This window comes from Carcharhinus amblyrhynchos, chromosome 21 (assembly GCF_965287045.1).
Source record: "Carcharhinus amblyrhynchos chromosome 21, sCarAmb.v2.hapA, whole genome shotgun sequence".
In the NCBI taxonomy this organism is placed as follows: Eukaryota; Metazoa; Chordata; class Chondrichthyes; order Carcharhiniformes; family Carcharhinidae; genus Carcharhinus; species Carcharhinus amblyrhynchos.
The window spans coordinates 50,198,221-50,216,705 of NC_137344.1; the positions used below are offsets into that span (position 1 = coordinate 50,198,221).

Genomic DNA, 18,485 nt, shown 5'->3' on the forward strand with positions numbered 1-18,485 from the left:
AGACTCACTGGTCTATAATTCCCAGGGAAGTCTCTGCTCCCCTTCTTAAACAATGGGACAACATTCGCTGTCCTCCAATCTTCTGGTACTATACCAGAGACCAACGACGACCTGAAGATCAGAGCCAGTGGCTCTGCAATCACCTCTCTTGCCTCCCATAGAATCCTAGGGTAAATCCCGTCTGGACCAGGGGACTTATCTATTTTCAACCCATCTAGAATATCCAACACATCCTCTGTATCAACTACAATACTTTCTATTTTACACCCCTTCACCCCAGTGACCTCCTCAGCTACATTCATATCGTCCTGCGTGAACACCGAAGAGAAATAATGGTTCAATGCCTCTCCAATCTCTTCCGGTTCCACACACAACTTCCCCTACTGTCTGTAACTGGCCCTAATCTTGCCCTGACCAACCTTCTATTCTTAACATACCTATAGAACGCCTTAGGATTCTCCTTAATCCTATCAGCCAAAGTCATCTCATGCCCTCTTCTAGCCCTTCTTAACTCCCTCTTCAACTCCCTCCTAGCCAATCTAAAGCTTTCTACTGCACTACCCGAGCCCTCAAGCCTCATCCGAACATAAGCCTCCTTCTTCTTCCTAACCAACAAATCAACTTTTTTTGTGCACCACGGTTCCCTAGCCCTACCAATTCCTCCTTGCCTGACAGGGACATACCTATCACAGACCCACAGTAGCTGCTCCTTGAAAAAACTCCACATTTCAGACGTTCCTAGTCCCTGTAACCTCCTAGTCCAACCAATGCTTCCTAATTCTCTCCTAATGGCCTCATAATTACCCTTCCCCCAGCTAAAACTACTGACCCGAGGTTCATGCCTATCCCTTTCCATCACTAAGGTGAACGTAACCGAATTGTGGTCACTATCACCAAAAAGCACACCAACTTCCAAGTCTAGCACCTGGTCTGGCTCATTTCCCAGCACCAAGTCCAATATAGCCTCACCTCTAGTTGGCCTATCTACATATTGAGTTAAAAAACCTTCCTGCACACTTTGAACAAAAACTGACCCCTCTAACGAGCTAGAGCTATAGCTATTCCAATCAATGTTAGTAAAGTTAAAATCCCCCATAACAATTACCCTATTACTTTCACTCCTAACCAGGATCGTCTCTGCAATCCTTTCCTCAACCTCTATGGTTCCAGATGAATAACAATGACTTGGACTGCACCAGTGACTGTGGACTTGTTACCGGGCAAGACCCAGCAACTTCAAAACAGATAAACCTATGCGATGAACAGTTCTGTTCACCATTACAAAAAAGAGAAATTGGAGAATACTTATCAGAAGTTTACAATGATGATACGAGAACTGACATATCAGCACTGGAAGGATAAAGTGAACAACTTGGGACTCTGTTTTTTCTAGAAAAGAGGCGATAAGGGGTAACCCAATAGAGGACTTTAAGCTTACGAATAGGATAGATGTAAAGAAGTTTCTATTTACAGGTCAGACCAGCCACTAATAAATTCTATTCAGGAGAAAGATTTTTTTAACTCTGAGTACATGGCAGAGGTAAATAGCATAGATCAATTTAAGGGGAAGCTGGATAAACACACGAAGAAGAATGAAAATAGGATATGTCGATTGGGTTAGGATGAAGCAGGCTGAATGATCTGTTTCTGCGCTGTACATTCTTTATAATTCTATCTAAATAGTCTAAATAGTGAACGACAGTAGCAAACATCAAGTTGATGCCACTCCCTTTAATTATATATCTAAGGCAGAAAATATCAGTACTTACTGGAAGCAGCCAGCTCTCATCCAGGAAACTACTATTCTGAAAAATAATCAAAACATCACTATGTGATTATTGCAGCTACATACACTGTAGCAAAATGCATTGGGCCTCTGCATAGATAGGTACAGTGTGTTAGCTTTTATTGGTGGAGAGATTGAGTTTCGAAGCAATGATGTCATGTTGCAGTTGTATAAAACTCTGGTGCGGCTGCACTTGGAGTATTGTGTACAGTTCTGGTCACCGCATTATAGAAAGGATGTGGAAGCACTGGGAAGGGTGCAGAGGAGGTTTACCAGGATGTTGTCTGGTATGGTGGGAAGGTCTTATGAGGAAAGGCTGAGGGACTTGAGGTTATTTTCATTAGAGAGAAGAAGGTTAAGAGGTGGCTTAATAGAGACATTCAAGATGATCAGAGGATTAAGTAGGGTGGACAGTGTGAACCTTTTTCCTCGGATGGTGATGGCTAGTATGAAGGGACATAGCTTTAAATTGAGGGGTGATAGATACTGGACAGATCTGAGGTAGGTCCTTTACTCAGAGAATAGTAAGGACATGGAATACCCTTCCTGCAAAAGTAGTGGACTCATCAACATTAAGAGCATTTAAAAGGTAATTGGATAAGCGTATGGATGATATTGGACTTGTGTAGGTTAGATGGACTTTAGATTTGTTTCACGGGTCAGCACAACATCGAAGGCCAAAGTGTCTGTACTGCGCTGTAATATTCTATGTTCTACATAAAAGAAGTTCATTAGTCTCAGTTGACATCATTTAGCAATAAAACTGCAGTTTTTCTCAAAGAATACCACAGCCTGAAGTTGAAAATAACAGTGGGCACTTTTGAGATTGACATACAATATTGGAGTAGGAAACATTTACCTGACTCAAGGGTGCTCGGTTATGACACTTGGGGCTAGATTTTCACCTTTGAGATGGGAAGATTGAGTCGGGAAATCCCTTGCCTTGGAGGATCACAGAACAGATTTTTGCTCTGGTGAGGCAGAGTGTGATCCAGTTTGCCCCAAACTCTGGAGGCAGTCAAGTGCTGGTAGGGTGGTTAGAAAGCCCCCTTCAGTTGTTTGAGACTTTACATTTGGTAAAAGGGATGTTTGGCCCTGAAGATTCCTACTCCCTACTTCACCAAACTACCAGGTCCCCTCACACCCCCAGCCCCACCCCATGCTATCTCCATGGCCACACCAAGTATCTACTACGTACAGACCTCAGGAGCCATGTGGAGATGAAAGAAATGACAATCTAAGTGAATTCTTAATCTTGATTCTTGAGACCCATTCAAAAAATGTAAATCCCTTCAAATGGTCAATTATTATAAAATTAAATTTCTATTCATTAACCACATCAAAGACAGCTAACCCTTTAAAGCATTATAAAACTGTCAATCAAATTGTGATGTCAGTCCACTGGCTGAGAGAAGTGATTTTGAGCTTTTGAAATTTTTAAATAGTTTCAGCTATAACAACCACCTTTGGTAAAAGTCAACAATGAAATCAATTGAAACTGCAGGAACATGTCTAACGTTATTTTTCAAAACCACATCAGAGGGCCTTTCAACCAAAGAACACCAGCCGTGTCTTCTTTTTCACTCCAACTGAAGGCTGCAGCTTGTTTTATTTTAAAGTGCTGAGGATTTAAATAACACATAAATAGATCTTATCCACCTTTATGCCTTCTCCATAACTTCATGACTCCCAAACTGCAGGTGTGGAATAGTGAAAATAGAGGCTGTTTGAACTAATTGCAAACGGCATGTCTGAGTTCAGGTTTTGTGTCAGTATGATTCATTATACTCTCCCTTGCCGACAAAAAATGGGATCTGCCAGAAATGGGGGGTGGGTTTTGCCTGTTTTTAAAGGCCCTCAGAATCAGCCTGACCCAATGACAATCCCGCCCTTGATGCTCAAATTGGCAAGTATCCCAATCTCAAGCACTGATTATCCTCAACCTGATTATCACAAAGCTCAAAGCAAATAAGATTCTCTCTGAAGCTGTTGTGACTGCCCTTATTGGGAATAAAGGTTTGTGGTCAAATGTCAATACATTCTTCCAAAAGGTATTTGAAAAAAAACCACCCAAAAGGCTTTGTGAGCAAGCTTAGAGTCCATGGAATAAAAGGGACAGTAGCAAAATGATACAAAACTGGCTGACAGGAAACAAAGAGTAGTGATGAACAGTTAATTTTCAGGCTGGAGGAAGGTTTGTCTTGGACCTCCCCAGGAAATGATGTTCAGACCCCTGCTCTTCCAGATATATATTAAAGACCTGGGGGTGATTCTCCCAAAAAATTCTAAGTATCAAATTTGTGTAAAAACTGGCGTAAATCATAGAATCATAGAAAAACTACAGCACAAACAGGCCCTTCGGCCCACAAGTTGCGCCGATCTTATCTCTACCTACTAGGCTTACCTATAACTCTCAATCCTATTAAGTCCCGTGCACTCATCCAGAAGTGTCTTAAAAGACCCAAACGAATTTGCCTCCACCACCACCGACGGCAGCCGATTCCACTCACTCACCACCCTCAGTGAAAGACTTACCCCTGACATCTCCTCTGTACCTGCTCCCCAGCACCTTAAACCTGTGTCCTCTCATGGCAGCCATTTCAGCCCTAAAAAATAGCCTCTGAGAGTCCACCTGATCAATACCTCTCATCATCTTATACACCTCTATCAGGTCACCTCTCATCCTTCGTCTCTCTAAGGAGAAAAGTTCCAGCTCTCTCAACCTATCCTCATGAAGTATGCCACCCAATCCAGGTAACATCCTTGTAAATCTCCTCTGCACCCTTTCAATGACTTCCACATCCTTCCTGTAATGAGGCAACCAGAACTGAGCACAGTGCTCCAGTTGGGGTCTGACCAGGATCTTATAGGGGTCTGACCAGGATCTTATACAGCTGCAGCATTATCTCCCGACTCCTAAACTCAATTCCTCGATTGATGAAGGCCAGTACACCATATGCCTTCTTAACCACATCCTCTACCTGCAAAGCTGATTTGAGAGCCCTATGAACCCGGACTCCAAGATCCTTCTGATTTTCCACACTGCCAAGACTCTTACCCTTAATATTATATTCCTTCATCCCATTTGAACTGCCAAAATGTACCACTACAGATTTATCTGGGTTGAAGTCCATCTGCCACTTCTCCGCCCAGTCTTGCATCCTATCTATGTCACGCTGCAACTTCTGACATCCCTCCAAACTATCCACAACACCTCCAACATTCGTGTCATCGGCAAACCTACCAACCCATCCCTCCATTTCCTCATCCAGGTCATTTATGAAAATCACAAACAGCAAGGGTCCCAGAACAGATCCCTGGGGCACTCCAATGGTGGCCGACCTCCATGCAGAAAAAGACCCATCTATAACCACTCTCTGCCTTCTGCGGGTAAGCCAGTTCTGGATCCACAAAGCAACGTCCCCTTGGATCCCATGCCACCTCACTTTCTCAATAAGCCTTGCATGGGGGACCTTATCGAATGCCTTGCTGAAGTCCATATAAACCACATCTACTGCTCTTCCTTCATCAATGTGTTTAGTCACATGTTCAAAAAACTCAACCAGGCTCATAAGACAGGATCTGCCTTTAACAAAGCCATACTGACTATTTTTGATCATACTAAACTTCTCTAAATGTTCATAAATCCTGTCTCTCAGGATCTTTTCCATCAACTTACCAACCACTGAGGTTAGACTCACCTGTTGATAATTTCCTGGGCTATCTCTATTCCCTTTCTTGAATATAGGAACCACATCCGCAGTCCTCCAATCCTCTGGAACCTCTCAAGTCTCTATCGGTGAAGCAACAATCATTGCCAGAGGCTTTGCAATCTCTTCCCTCGCCTCCCACAGTAACCTGGGGTACATCCGATCCGGTCCTGGTGACTCATCTATCTTGATGTTATTCAAAAGCTCCAACACATTCTCTTTCTTAATGTCCACATACTCAAGCTTTTCAGTCCACCGCAAGCCTTCACTACAACAATCCAGATCTTTTTCCACCGTGAATACCAAAGTAAAGTATTCATTGCTATTTTTATAAAGTATCCTCTGCTGTTTTTACCGGTTCTATACAAACTTTCCCACCATCACATTTTATATGTCCTATTCCTTCCCATCTCATCCTTTTATTCTTCACATATTTGTAGAACGCCTTAGGGTTTTCCTTAATCTTACCTGCCAAGGCCTTCTCATGACCCCTTCTGGCTCTCCTAATTTCCTTCTCAAGTTCCTTCCTACAAGCCGTATACTCCTCTAGATCCCTAACATTACCTAGCTCCCTGAACCTTCTGTATGCTTTTCTTTTTGACTAGATTTCAAAGTGAATCTCCCACACTCTGTGCACTGCAGAGTGTCAAAACGTTAATCATGGGGCCAACTCCCACTGGAGAGGCTGGCATCATAGCACTGCGCGGGACACTGCGCATGTGCCAGTCTATCAATGCTAAGACTGGTGCATTCGAGGTAGACTCGCACTGCCAGCCTTTCCCCACATGGCCAGCCATGCAACCTCCCACATGGCCCCATCACTGGGCCCCCACAACATGTCCAGGCCAGCCTCGACTTCTCCCCACCCCACCTCAATCTTCCCCCTTCACCCATGCAGCCTCAATCTCCTGATCTGCCAACCCCATAGCCCTGAGCCCCCAGGAGGCTGACCTGCCCACCCCACAATGATCAGCCCTGATTGCTAGCCTTCCTTCCTCTGTTACTCAACCCAAATGCAGAGTGGTAGCAGCTCCCCCCAACCTCGCCAATCACTCCCCAGAGGCTCTATCTCTCCATTAGGCCTTGCCCCTGATTAGGCCCCACCCTCTTGGCACAGTCCAATGCCCTGTGGGCAGTGCCAAATTGCCCCCAGGCATTGACACTTTGCCAGATGGGCAGTGCCAGGGCACCCAGGCTAGCAATGCCCAGGGGGCATCTCCCAGTCCTCGATGGCCCCTTTCACTCCAGCAGGATTGGGCCGCCAACTCCCTGCAAGTGGGGAGCTATACTAAGCCCCGCTGAAGTCAAATACTCTCAGCGTGGTGTTTTGTGAGAGGGGGAGAGGGTAGCAGGCTTGGAGACTTCAGGCCTGTTAATTGGATTTAAATCGTATTCAAATGTTGATTTAAATAAATCATCCTGCTCTGCGCCAGAAATCAGCGCGAAGCTGATGCTGCACAAAGTCTGCTGATGATGTGCAGAGGCCATGGTACTCAGCGGGGAACTGGGGAAATGGCCTCTGCTCAAGTCTCCTGGTTCTTTGCGCTACTAAAGCGGTGCATTGGGCTGGCAGAATTGCTTCCACTAGACTTTGATGTACAAATTTTAAAATTCCAAGATGATTTTTTAAATTTAATATACATAAATAAATTATATTTTATATATAATTTCCAGGGACCTTAGTATATATGTACATAGGTCATTAAAGAGGCAGGGCATGTTGACAGCCATGAATAAATGCATAAAGCATATATTATCTTAGGCTTGATTAATAGGAGCATTAAGTACAAGAGTAAGGAGGTCAAGCTGAATTTGTATAAGACACTAGAACAAAGAACTGTACAGCACAGGAATAGGCCCTTTGGCCCACCAAGCCTGCACCAATACATGACGTCTTTCTAAACTAAATAATTTTTGCCTCTACGTGGTCCATAACCCTCTATTCCCTATCTATTCATCTATCTGTCAAGTTGTCTCTTAAATGTTGCTTTTGTATTTGCTTCTACCATTTCCTCTGGCAGCGCATTCCAGGCACACACAACCCTCTGTAAAAAACTTGCCTCTCATATCTCCTTTAAACTTTCCCCCTTTTACCTTAAACCTATGTCCCCTAGTAATTGACATTTCTACCCTGGGAAAAAGACTCTGACTATCTATTCTATCCATGCCTCATAATTTTGTAAACTTCTATCAGGTAGCCCCTCAAGTGAAAACAAACGAAATTTGTCCAATCTCTCCTCATACCTAATACCCTCCAAACCAGGGAACCTCCTGGTAAATCTCCTCTGCACCTTCGCCAAAGTCTCCACATCATTCTGGCAATGTGGAGACCAGAACTGTACACAATATTCCAAATGTGGCTTAACCAAAGTTCTATACAACTGTAAACATGACTTGCCAAGTTTTATACCCTATACCCCAACTGATGAAGGCAAGCATGCTGTACATCTTCTTGACCACCTTATCCAATTATGTTAAAACTTTCGGGGAACTGTGGATCTGTATGCCTAGGAGCTATTGCTAAGGATGTTTGGAGGAGGTCTTACAATGTTTCTCTGAGGCTGGTGTTGGTAACAGGCAATAGCCTGCCCAGGTGGAACTCATCACCTGAGCCCTTTAAAAGGCCAACATCGGGAGGGGTCTGCAGTACCGTGTCCTGCTGGGATTTGTGTATGTATACAATGGACTAGTGGCTTAATAATACATTCAACAATAAATACCATTCCTTTCTAGTCAGCCTTCCTGAGTCATTACTTTGGTTTTGAGGAACAAGGAAAAGTTCAGCCAACTTTGTCTTTTAATGAGCTTAGTTAGACAATAATGGGAAGATACTGAAAATGGGGAAACTGGAACAGTATGTTGCAGATATGGAGATTGGCCCCAGTACGAATTGGCCAAATGAATGAGATACTTCTGCCGGGCAAACGTGGTACAAGGGGATGACTGGCAAAAAGTCAATCTCAAGACCACTTGTAGGGCACCAACTTTCAGCATCATAGAGTTTAACCTACCTGGCAGCCCCTAATTCAAAATCCTTTAGTGAACTGATTTGGGAGCAAACCACTACAACCCCAAACACAGTCTGTTATATTGCAGCACAGTAAGAAGTCTGACAACACCAGGTTTAAGTCCAAACGATTTATTTGATAGTAAACTCATAAGCTTTCACTTGATGAAGAGGGGAACCTCAAAAGCTTGTGAGTTTACTATCAAATAAATCGGTTGGACTTAAACCTGGTGTTGTCAGACTTCTTACTGTGTTTACCCCAGTCCAATGCCGGCATCTCCACATCATGACTAATATTGCAGCACTGCAGGTTTAATAGACGCTCTGTGGGACCAGTTACTGATTTCTTGATGAGATTGTGGAAATTGCAGGAACACAGAGTATGGGCCAGCACTTCCTGAAATGTTAAGGGATCGATTAATATGTGAAATAAATAATATTGCGACCCAAAGGAAGTTACTGACTGAGTTGAATCTGAACCTTAAGAAAGCCATGGAACTGGCCCCTTCTGGTGAAAACGTGAACAAAGGGACCCAGGAGCTTCAGGGCTTCATAGATGATACCATCCTCAGCTTTAGGTGATCCCCATACCATAGAACCAACTCTCCCGTGGATAACACTCATGTCTCCCATTCCTTGCGAAGGAAAGGTGATTGGAGGTGGAGAAGCAAGCACATCCATGCTTTACTTGTAGTTATAGGATCTGCCCTAGACAAGGCCACCGAAACAGGCAAAACACATATTGCCCAGGCCAAAAAGTGAATCTTTGCAAATAAATCAGTCCAAGGATAGAGAACTGATACAACTAAATTGCATCACTGCTCCCAAAGTGGCCCGAATCCAGATTCAACTCCAGGTAAACAGCTACTCCCTTGACGTGGAGGTAGATACAGGTGCCCCAGTATCTATCATTAGGTGATTCTGACTGGACATCTTGCCTTTAAGCCTGCGATAAATGATTGGCCACATACACTGGGGAACCTTCAGAATTATTGGGACCACTGTAACCCCAGTTGTACATGGGCAACAGTCTGACTTCCCCTAGTAAGTACACGGACCAGGTCCAAACTTTTTTGTAAGGGACTGGCTACAGAAAATACCCCTGGATTGGCAACAGATCTTTTAAATGGGTACTGGCAATTTATATGAAGCCATTGGGAAATATCTGAAAGTGGTCCAAGAAGGCCTTGAGAACATTAAAGGTAGATATACATAGATACAGAGACCCAACCTAAATACTTCAAGCCCTGTACCTACATGCCAAAATAGAGGCTGAATTGTAATGTTTGGAGAAACTTGACACTTTACGCCCAGTACGATTTGCTGAATGGGCTGCAACAGCAGTCCCAGTTCTAAAACCTGACAATTGAGTCATCTCTGTAGGGATTATAAGTTGATGGGGCAACAGAGCTTCCCATTTAGAAGATTTGTACGCAAAACTAGCTGGAGTTACATTTTCCAAATTGGATATGAGTCACACCTATCTCCAACTGGAGTTTGGGGTGTCATCAGGGAGCATGTCATAATTACTCAGACAGGGCTGTACAAGTACACTCGCTTGCCTTTTGGGGAGTCTTCGGTTTGTTCCAAGGAGAACATCCTTCACGGAGTGTCCAGAGTTGCAGTTGATCTGGATCACATTTTAATCTCAGGAGCTATTGCTAAGGATGTTTGGAGGAAGTCTTACAACGTTTCTCTGAGGCTGGTGTTGGGCTAAAACGGGAAAAACATATGTTCCGAGTAAATGACATAATGTACCTTGGGTACAGAATTGACAAGGGTGGGTGAAGGCCATAAAAGGGGCTCCGATTCCAAAGAACACAATGGAATTGATGTCTTTCCTGGATCTCCTAAACTACTATGGGAAATTCATACCAAAAAGAGAAATTTGGTTTATTTTCACTGCAACGACGAAGGTTGAGGGGCAACCCGATAGAAGTCTACAAGATTTTGAGGGCTATGGACAGAGTGGACAGTCAGCAGTTTTTTCCCAGGGTGGCAGAGTCAATTACTAGGGGACATAGGTTTAAAGGAGACGGGCAAGGCAAGTTTTTTACCTAGAGGGTGGTGGGTGCTTGAAACTTGCTGCCGGGGAGGTAGTGGAAGCAGAGACGATACTGACTTTTAAGAGGCGTCTTGACAAATACATGAATAGGACGGGAATGGTGGGATATGGTCCCTGGAAGGGTGGGGGGTTTAGTTCAGTCGGGCAGCACTGTTGGCACAGGCTTGGAGGGCTGAAGGGCCTATTCCTATACTGTTATTTGCTTTGTTTTCTCTTTGTTCAAACCTGGCAGACCTGAGGACACACCTCCATATCCTGATTTTAAAAAAAATTGAAAATGGTTGTGGCAACTGCCACAAGAGAGCCTTTACAAGTGTCAAAGAGCAATTGCTGTCAACAAATGTACTAGCCCATTATGACCCTCCCCTCCCACAAGACCACTCGTTATAACATGCAATGCTTCCCTCTATGGGACAGGAGTGGTATTGCCACACCTAATGGGACAGAATGTTGAATTGCATATGCATTGTGAACCCTGGCAGGTGCAGAAAGGAAGTATGTGCAGATTGAGAAAGAAGGTTTGGCTATGGTATTTGCGGTGAAATAGTTCCACCAATACATCTACAGTTGCCATAGTGACGGACTACAAACTTCTAAGCCTCTTCAGAGAATGCAAGGCAATTCGTCCCATCACATCAACTCAGATCCACGTTAGACTACACTCTAGAACATCACCCAGGGCGACACAGAGCCAACATGGATGCCTTGAGTCATCTACTGCTACCCATCAGCCTACCTACACCTCTGAAGCTGGATGAAGTCATCATGACTTTGAACTTCATGGACACTTTGCCAGTATCCATCCAAGTAAATTCAGGCTTGGACTTAAAAGGACGCCACATTGGCAAAGTCACATCACATTGTCCTAACTGGTGGATTACAAAGGTGTCCTTCAGAGGGTCTAGTGCCTTAAACTTCCAAATATCAAGAGCTGAGCATTGAAGGTGGCATCTGCTTGTGGGTGGTTGTCCTGTGTCCACGAATTACAAAATGGCCATCTAGGGAATTGGTAAAATTAAAATGCTTGCAAGGTTATTTATTTATTAGTGTCACAAGTAGGCTTACATTAACACTGCAATGAAGTTACTATGAAAATCCCCTAGTCGCCACACTCTGGAGGCTGTTTGGGTACACTGAGGGAGAATTTAGCATGGCTGATTCACCCAACCTGCACATCTTTGGATTACGCCTGGTGGCCTGGTATAGACAAGGACATTGGAAAACCTAGTCAAGCGGTGCAAAACCTGCCAGGAAAACCAGAAGGTCCCACCAGCAGCCTCACTGCACCCTTGGGAAATAGCCAGGAAGACCCTGGGTGCAAGGATATGCAGATTTTGCAGGGCAATTTATGGGCTCTATATTCCTAATTCCTATTGATGCCCATTCAAAATGGAGTGACATGCACTGAATGGCCTTTACTCCCTCTTACACCACAAAAACTCTGGCAAACTTCCTGCTCACATGGTATACCTGAGGTCCCCATAACAGACAACGGGACCACATTTACCAGTGGGGAGTTTCAGACCTTCATGAATGGAGTGTGGCACATCCACACGGCACCCTATCACCCATCTTCAAACCGTCTGGCTGAGCGAGCAGTCCAAGTATTCTTTGGAAGCAAAGCTTCCTTGTTTCCTTTTTAATTATAAGACAACTCCTCACATGGTAACAGGAGTAGCTCTGGTGGAGATATCGAGACTGACACCTTCAGTCCAGGTACAGCCTCACTTTCCCAAATCTGGGTGACAAAACCGAAGAAAGACAAGAAGCTCAGAAAAGAGGCCACAATGGACACTTCCATTCAGGCTTCCTGAGTTATTACAAGGTCATATGGCCCCCTTCATTTTGCCTTCAATTAAAAGTACAGTCCCAAAAACGGAACAATCTCAAACTTCATAAACCGCTTCACTGCTGCTTCACAGCTCCAGGGACCTGGGTTCAATTCCCAGCTCGGGTCACTGTCTATGTGGAGTTTGCACATTCTCCTTGTGTCTGCATGGGTTTTCTCTGGGTGCTCCGGTTTCCTCCCACGGTCCAAAAATGTGCAGACTAGGTTGATTGGCTATGCTAAAAAATTGCCCCTTAGTGTCCTGAGATGCTTAGGTTAGAGGGATTAGAACATAGAACATAGAACATTACAGCGCGGAACAGGCCCTTCGGCCCACAATGTTGCGCCGACCAGTCTTATTTTTAAAAAAAAACATTGACCCACTAATCTAAACCAATCCCTTTTCGTCCATAAACCTATCCACCAATCTCTTAAACGCCCCCAAACTAGGCGCATTCACAACTGCAGCAGGCAGGGCATTCCAGTCCCTCACCACCCTCTGGGTAAAGAACCTGCCCCTGACATCCGTCCTATAACTACCCCCCCTTAATTTAAAGCCATGCCCCCTCGTGCTAGCTTTCTCCATCCGAGGAAACAGGCTATCACCATCCACCCTATCTAAACCTCTAATCATCTTATATGTTTCTATAAGATCCCCTCTTAGCCGCCTTCTTTCCAGTGAAAACAACCCCAAATCCCTCAGTCTCTCCTCATAGGACCTCCCCTGCATACCAGGCAACATCCTGGTAAACCTCCTCTGCACCCTCTCCAAAGCCTCCACATCCTTCCTGTAATGTGGGGACCAGAACTGCACACAGTACTCCAAGTGCGGCCGCACCAGAGTTGTGTACAGTTGCAACATGACGCTGCGACTCCTAAATTCAATCCCCCTACCAATAAACGCCAAGACACCGTACGCCTTCTTAACAACCTTATCTACTTGATTCCCAACTTTCAGGGATCTATGTACACATACACCTAGATCCCTCTGCTCCTCCACTCTATTCAAAGTCCTCCCGTTAGCCCTATACTCAACACATCTGTTATTCCTACCGAAATGGATTACCTCACACTTCTCCACATTAAACTCCATCCGCCACCTCGCGGCCCAGCTCTGCAACCTGTCCAAGTCACCCTGCAAACTTCGACACCCTTCCTCACAATCTACCACACCTCCGACTTTGGTGTCATCAGCAAACTTACTAATCCACCCAACTATACCCTCATCCAGATCATTAATAAAGATTACAAACAGCAGTGGCCCCAAAACAGATCCCTGAGGCACACCACTTGTAACCGAACTCCATGATGAATAATTACCATCAACCACCACCCTCTGTCTCCTATCTGCTAACCAATTCCTGATCCAAGTACCTAAATTACCACCAATCCCATACATCTGCATTTTCTGCAGAAGCATACCATGGTGAACCTTATCAAACGCCTTACTAAAATCCATATATACCACATCTACTGCCTTACCCCTATCCACCTCTTTGGTCACCTTCTCAAAGAATTCAATAAGGTTAGTAAGGCACGACCTTCCCGCTACAAAACCATGCTGACTATCTCTAATCAATTCATTACTCTCCAAATAACTATAAATCCTATCCCTAATAATTCTTTCTAAAACCTTGCCCACTACAGAAGTAAGACTCACTGGTCTATAATTCCCAGGGAAGTCTCTGTTCCCCTTCTTAAACAATGGGACAACATTCGCTGTCCTCCAATCTTCCGGTACTATACCAGAGACCAACGACGACCTGAAGATCAGAGCCAGTGGCTCTGCAATCACCTCTCTTGCCTCCCATAGAATCCTAGGGTAAATCCCGTCTGGACCAGGGGACTTATCTATTTTCAACCCTTCTAGAATATCCAACACATCCTCTGTATCAACTGCAATACTTTCTATTTTACACCCCTTCACCCCAGTGACCTCCTCAGCTACATTCATATCATCATGCGTGAACACCGAAGAGAAATAATGGTTCAATGCCTCTCCAATCTCTTCCGGTTCCACACACAACTTCCCCCTACTGTCTGTAACTGGCCCTAATCTTGCCCTAACCAACCTTCTGTTCTTGACATACCTATAGAACGCCTTAGGATTCTCCTTAATCCTATCAGCCAAAGTCATCTCATGCCCTCTTCTAGCCCTTCTTAACTCCCTCTTCAACTCCCTCCTAGCCAATCTAAAGCTTTCTACTGCACTACCCGAGCCCTCAAGCCTCATCCGAACATAAGCCTCCTTCTTCTTCCTAACCAACAAATCAACTTTTTTTGTGCACCACGGTTCCCTAGCCCTACCAGTTCCTCCTTGCCTGACAGGGACATACCTATCACAGACCCGCAGTAGCTGCTCCTTGAAAAAACTCCACATTTCAGACGTTCCTAGTCCCTGTAATCTCCTAGTCCAACCAATGCTTCCTAATTCTCTCCTAATGGCCTCATAATTACCCTTCCCCCAGCTAAAACTACTGACCCGAGGTTCATGCCTATCCCTTTCCATCACTAAGGTGAACGTAACCGAATTGTGGTCACTATCACCAAAAAGCACACCAACTTCCAAGTCTAGCACCTGGTCTGGCTCATTTCCCAGTACCAAGTCCAATATAGCCTCACCTCTAGTTGGCCTATCTACATATTGAGTCAAAAAACCTTCCTGCACACTTTGAACAAAAACTGACCCCTCTAACGAGCTAGAGCTATAGCAATTCCAATCAATGTTAGTAAAGTTAAAGTCCCCCATAACAATTACCCTATTACTTTCACTCCTAACCAGGATCGTCTCTGCAATCCTTTCCTCAACCTCTCTAGAACTTTTTGGAGGTCTATAAAAGACTCCCAACAGGGTGACCTCTCCTCTCCTATTTCTAATTTCTGCCCATACTACCTTAACAGACAAGTCCTCATTCAACTTCCTCTCTGAGACTGTGATATAGTCCTTGACCAATAATGCTACTCCACCCCCCCTTCTACCTCCTTCTCTACTCCGACTAAAGCACTTGTACCCCGGCACCTGCAACATCCATTCCTGACCCTGCTCTATCCACGTCTCTGAAATGGCCACAACATCAAAGTCCCAAGTACTGGTCCACGCTGCAAGTTCATCCACTTTATTGCGAATACTCCTCGCGTTAAAGTATATACATTTCAAACCTCGCTCCGCCCCACCCCCACAATGCCGTGCAATGCCGTCCCCTTCTATGCCCCCCTCACTTTCACCCCCTCTACCCAGGATCCCACCAGGATTAGGGGGTAAAATATGTAGGGATATGAGGGTAGGGCCTGGGTGGGATTGCAGCCAGTGCAGACTCAATGGGCTGAAGGGCCTCTTGCTGCACTGTAGGGATTCTATGGTAATTGTAACAAGAGTAGAAAGACTTATAATGTCCCAGGCTAGGAAAAGATGAAGCAACCACCATTCTCTCTCCTGGTTACTATCCATAGACACTTCCTGTAATCTATTCATGACAATATTGGCTGCAATGACCTTCACACTCAAAATGTTGAGGACTGATTTTTCCATGTCCCCTAAGCTCTGCATATACCAGTCCCCAGGGTGCCAACGAGGGGGAATAGGAATGGAGACCCCCTAGTGTCTTGGTAGTGCATGTGACAGTTGAAAGTGGGAACATTTCAATGGGATGCAAATGATGTGATACCATACCATCCATGCCACCCTCCCAAAGTCATTTTCAACAGATCTGAAGGTCAGCCATGCCAGCAAGAGGTTTTGTTGTTCCTTCAGGTCATACAGTCAGATTGTTGATCAGCCTGAAAGTATGAAAACTGCAACAAGCACAAACTGGTGACAGGTCCTAAGGACCTCGTATTTGGCTCATTACAAGCACAGGCCTTGATTTATAAGATCACAGAATTATTATGGCACAGAAAGAGACCATTTAGCTCATCGTGAATGCACCAGTTTTTCAAATGAGCATCATGACTTAGTGCCATTTTCCTGCCTTTTCCCCGTATCTTTGCACATTATTTCTATTCAAATAATTATCCAGTGCCCTTTTGAATGCCTCAGTTGAACCTGCCTCCACCGCACTTCTATGGAGAGTAATCTTGGAATAAATTTGAATTAATTGCTCATTGAAACAATATAAAAGAATATTGGGTAGATCATCACTAACCTGCAAATCAAGGGTGAAATTCATCTGCGACAAGACAAGCAGCAGTGACAGGAATGGTTCTGAGTGAAAAAAAAACAGGCAAAAGGATGAAAATTGAGCCAAACCCAATAATGGCAAGTTAGTAAACAAGGCACTGAAGGCACATGCCATTAGGTTAGCTCCCCACTTGATTGGCCACCCAGTGGGAAGCCCACAAAGGAAATCCTTACCTTCTTATGTCAGAATATATTATTCTCAGGCTGGCCGTTTGCAATCATCTCAAACAGGGATGTTCATTATTTGCTCCAACTCATCAGTGATGGCCAAAGCCCAAATGCCGGTCAGGCCATTTATGTTTCTCGTAAGTACCAATCAGGATTCTAGGAAGCAGCTACTAAATTAGGACTTTTATTGTTGAAAGACTTTTCAAGAGACTTTTTACTATCACTTCATAAATGGAGTGAGAAGTTTATAAAGTCCTCACTCATTCCATAAATCCATCACCTTATAAATTCTTCACTCCCACACTGCCCTCCCATAAACCTATCTCAATATCCCATAACACTGATTCCCACCACCAACCCCCCAATCCTTCAACTCCACCATGCAAACTCAAACAGGCAAAGACCCAAAGAAAATTCTGCTTTCAAAGAATGCCGGACTGTTGGATTACTTACCTGAAAAACACTCGTTGGCCAGGACAGAGCTCTCAAGGTCATACCACTGCAACAAGAAAAGGGCAGGGATCAATTACAGATTGATTTACCATTGCGCACACTGATCAATGCAATGCAGTCAATCAGGCCAAGGAAACAAGGTTAGCATCTGCTCTTTCAGGTACAAATATAAGATCGCTTTGCAACTACTACAATCTTGCATTAAGTTGATCTTTCTCTACACCCTAGCTATGACTGTAACACTACATTCTGCACTCTCTCGTTTCCTTCTCTATGAATGGTATGTTTCGTCTGTATAGAGCGCAATAAACAATACTTTTCACTATGTTAATACGTGACAATAATAAATCAAATCAAATCAAAGGGGAGTCTAGACAGTCTATTTTTTCTTAAATGCAGCCATCAAAAACTTAACTTTCACTATACTGGTTTATTTCTCTCAGTGGTACGGGGATGGTACTAACGTTACTGGACTAATAATCCAGAAGACTGGTCTAACGATCTGAAGACACAAATTTAAATTCCACCAAAACTGCTGGGGGAATTTAAATTTAGTTAATCAAATAAATAAATCTGAAATGAAAAGCTAGTCTCAGTGACAGTGACCATGAAACTACTGAATTTCACTAACGTCCTTTACAAAGAACAAAGACCAATACAGCACAGGAACAGGCCCTTCAGCCCCCCAAGCCTCTTTAGGTGAGAAATCTGCCATACTTACCAGGTCTGGCCTATATGTGGCTCCAGACCTACTGCAATGTGGTTGACTCTGAACTGACCTCTGAAATGGCAGACTAGCAAGACACTCAATTCTAGCAAACTGCTACAGAAACATCAAATAAAAGTAAATAGTATGGCCCACTTAGCATTGATCTAGGCACCAGAGACAACAAAGGTACACCCTGCCCAGTCAACCACGCAAAGTCCTCTGGAGACTTGTGCCAGAGTTGGTGAGCTGTCTCAGACTAATCAAGTAAGATCCTGACATATTCATACTTCTGAATCATAGCTTACAGCCAATGTCCCAGCCACTTCTATCACCATCTCTGGGTATGTTCTGTTCTGCTGCATGAAGTGAATAAAATTGGTTGAAGACTGGCACTTGTGATATAGGTGACCTCAAAAGGCTAAGATGGATCATCCATTCATCACTTCTGACTGAAGCTGGTCACAACGCTAAATGCTTCAGTGTTGTGTTTTGTAATGACATCACCCTCTTTTTTGAGAACAAGGACATACTGTCATTTCATGGTGGAATTTAAACTTGTGTCATCAGATTGTTAGTCCAGTC

General features: G+C 44.2%; 1 protein-coding gene across 2 annotated transcripts in view; it reads right to left on the minus strand.

The window, feature by feature from the left end:
- The window catches only part of LOC145356425 (uncharacterized), a 73,832-nt gene that overhangs the window by 36,162 nt on the left and 19,185 nt on the right, over nt 1–18,485 (minus strand). For both annotated transcript variants that reach the window (XM_080209142.1, XM_080209143.1), the window contains exons 5-7: nt 17,195–17,240; nt 16,539–16,597; nt 1,770–1,805 (exon numbers count right to left, since the gene is read on the minus strand). In XM_080209142.1, coding sequence (XP_080065268.1) covers nt 1,770–1,805; nt 16,539–16,597; nt 17,195–17,240 — 141 coding nt within the window. The remainder of the gene's footprint in view (nt 1–1,769; nt 1,806–16,538; nt 16,598–17,194; nt 17,241–18,485) is intronic.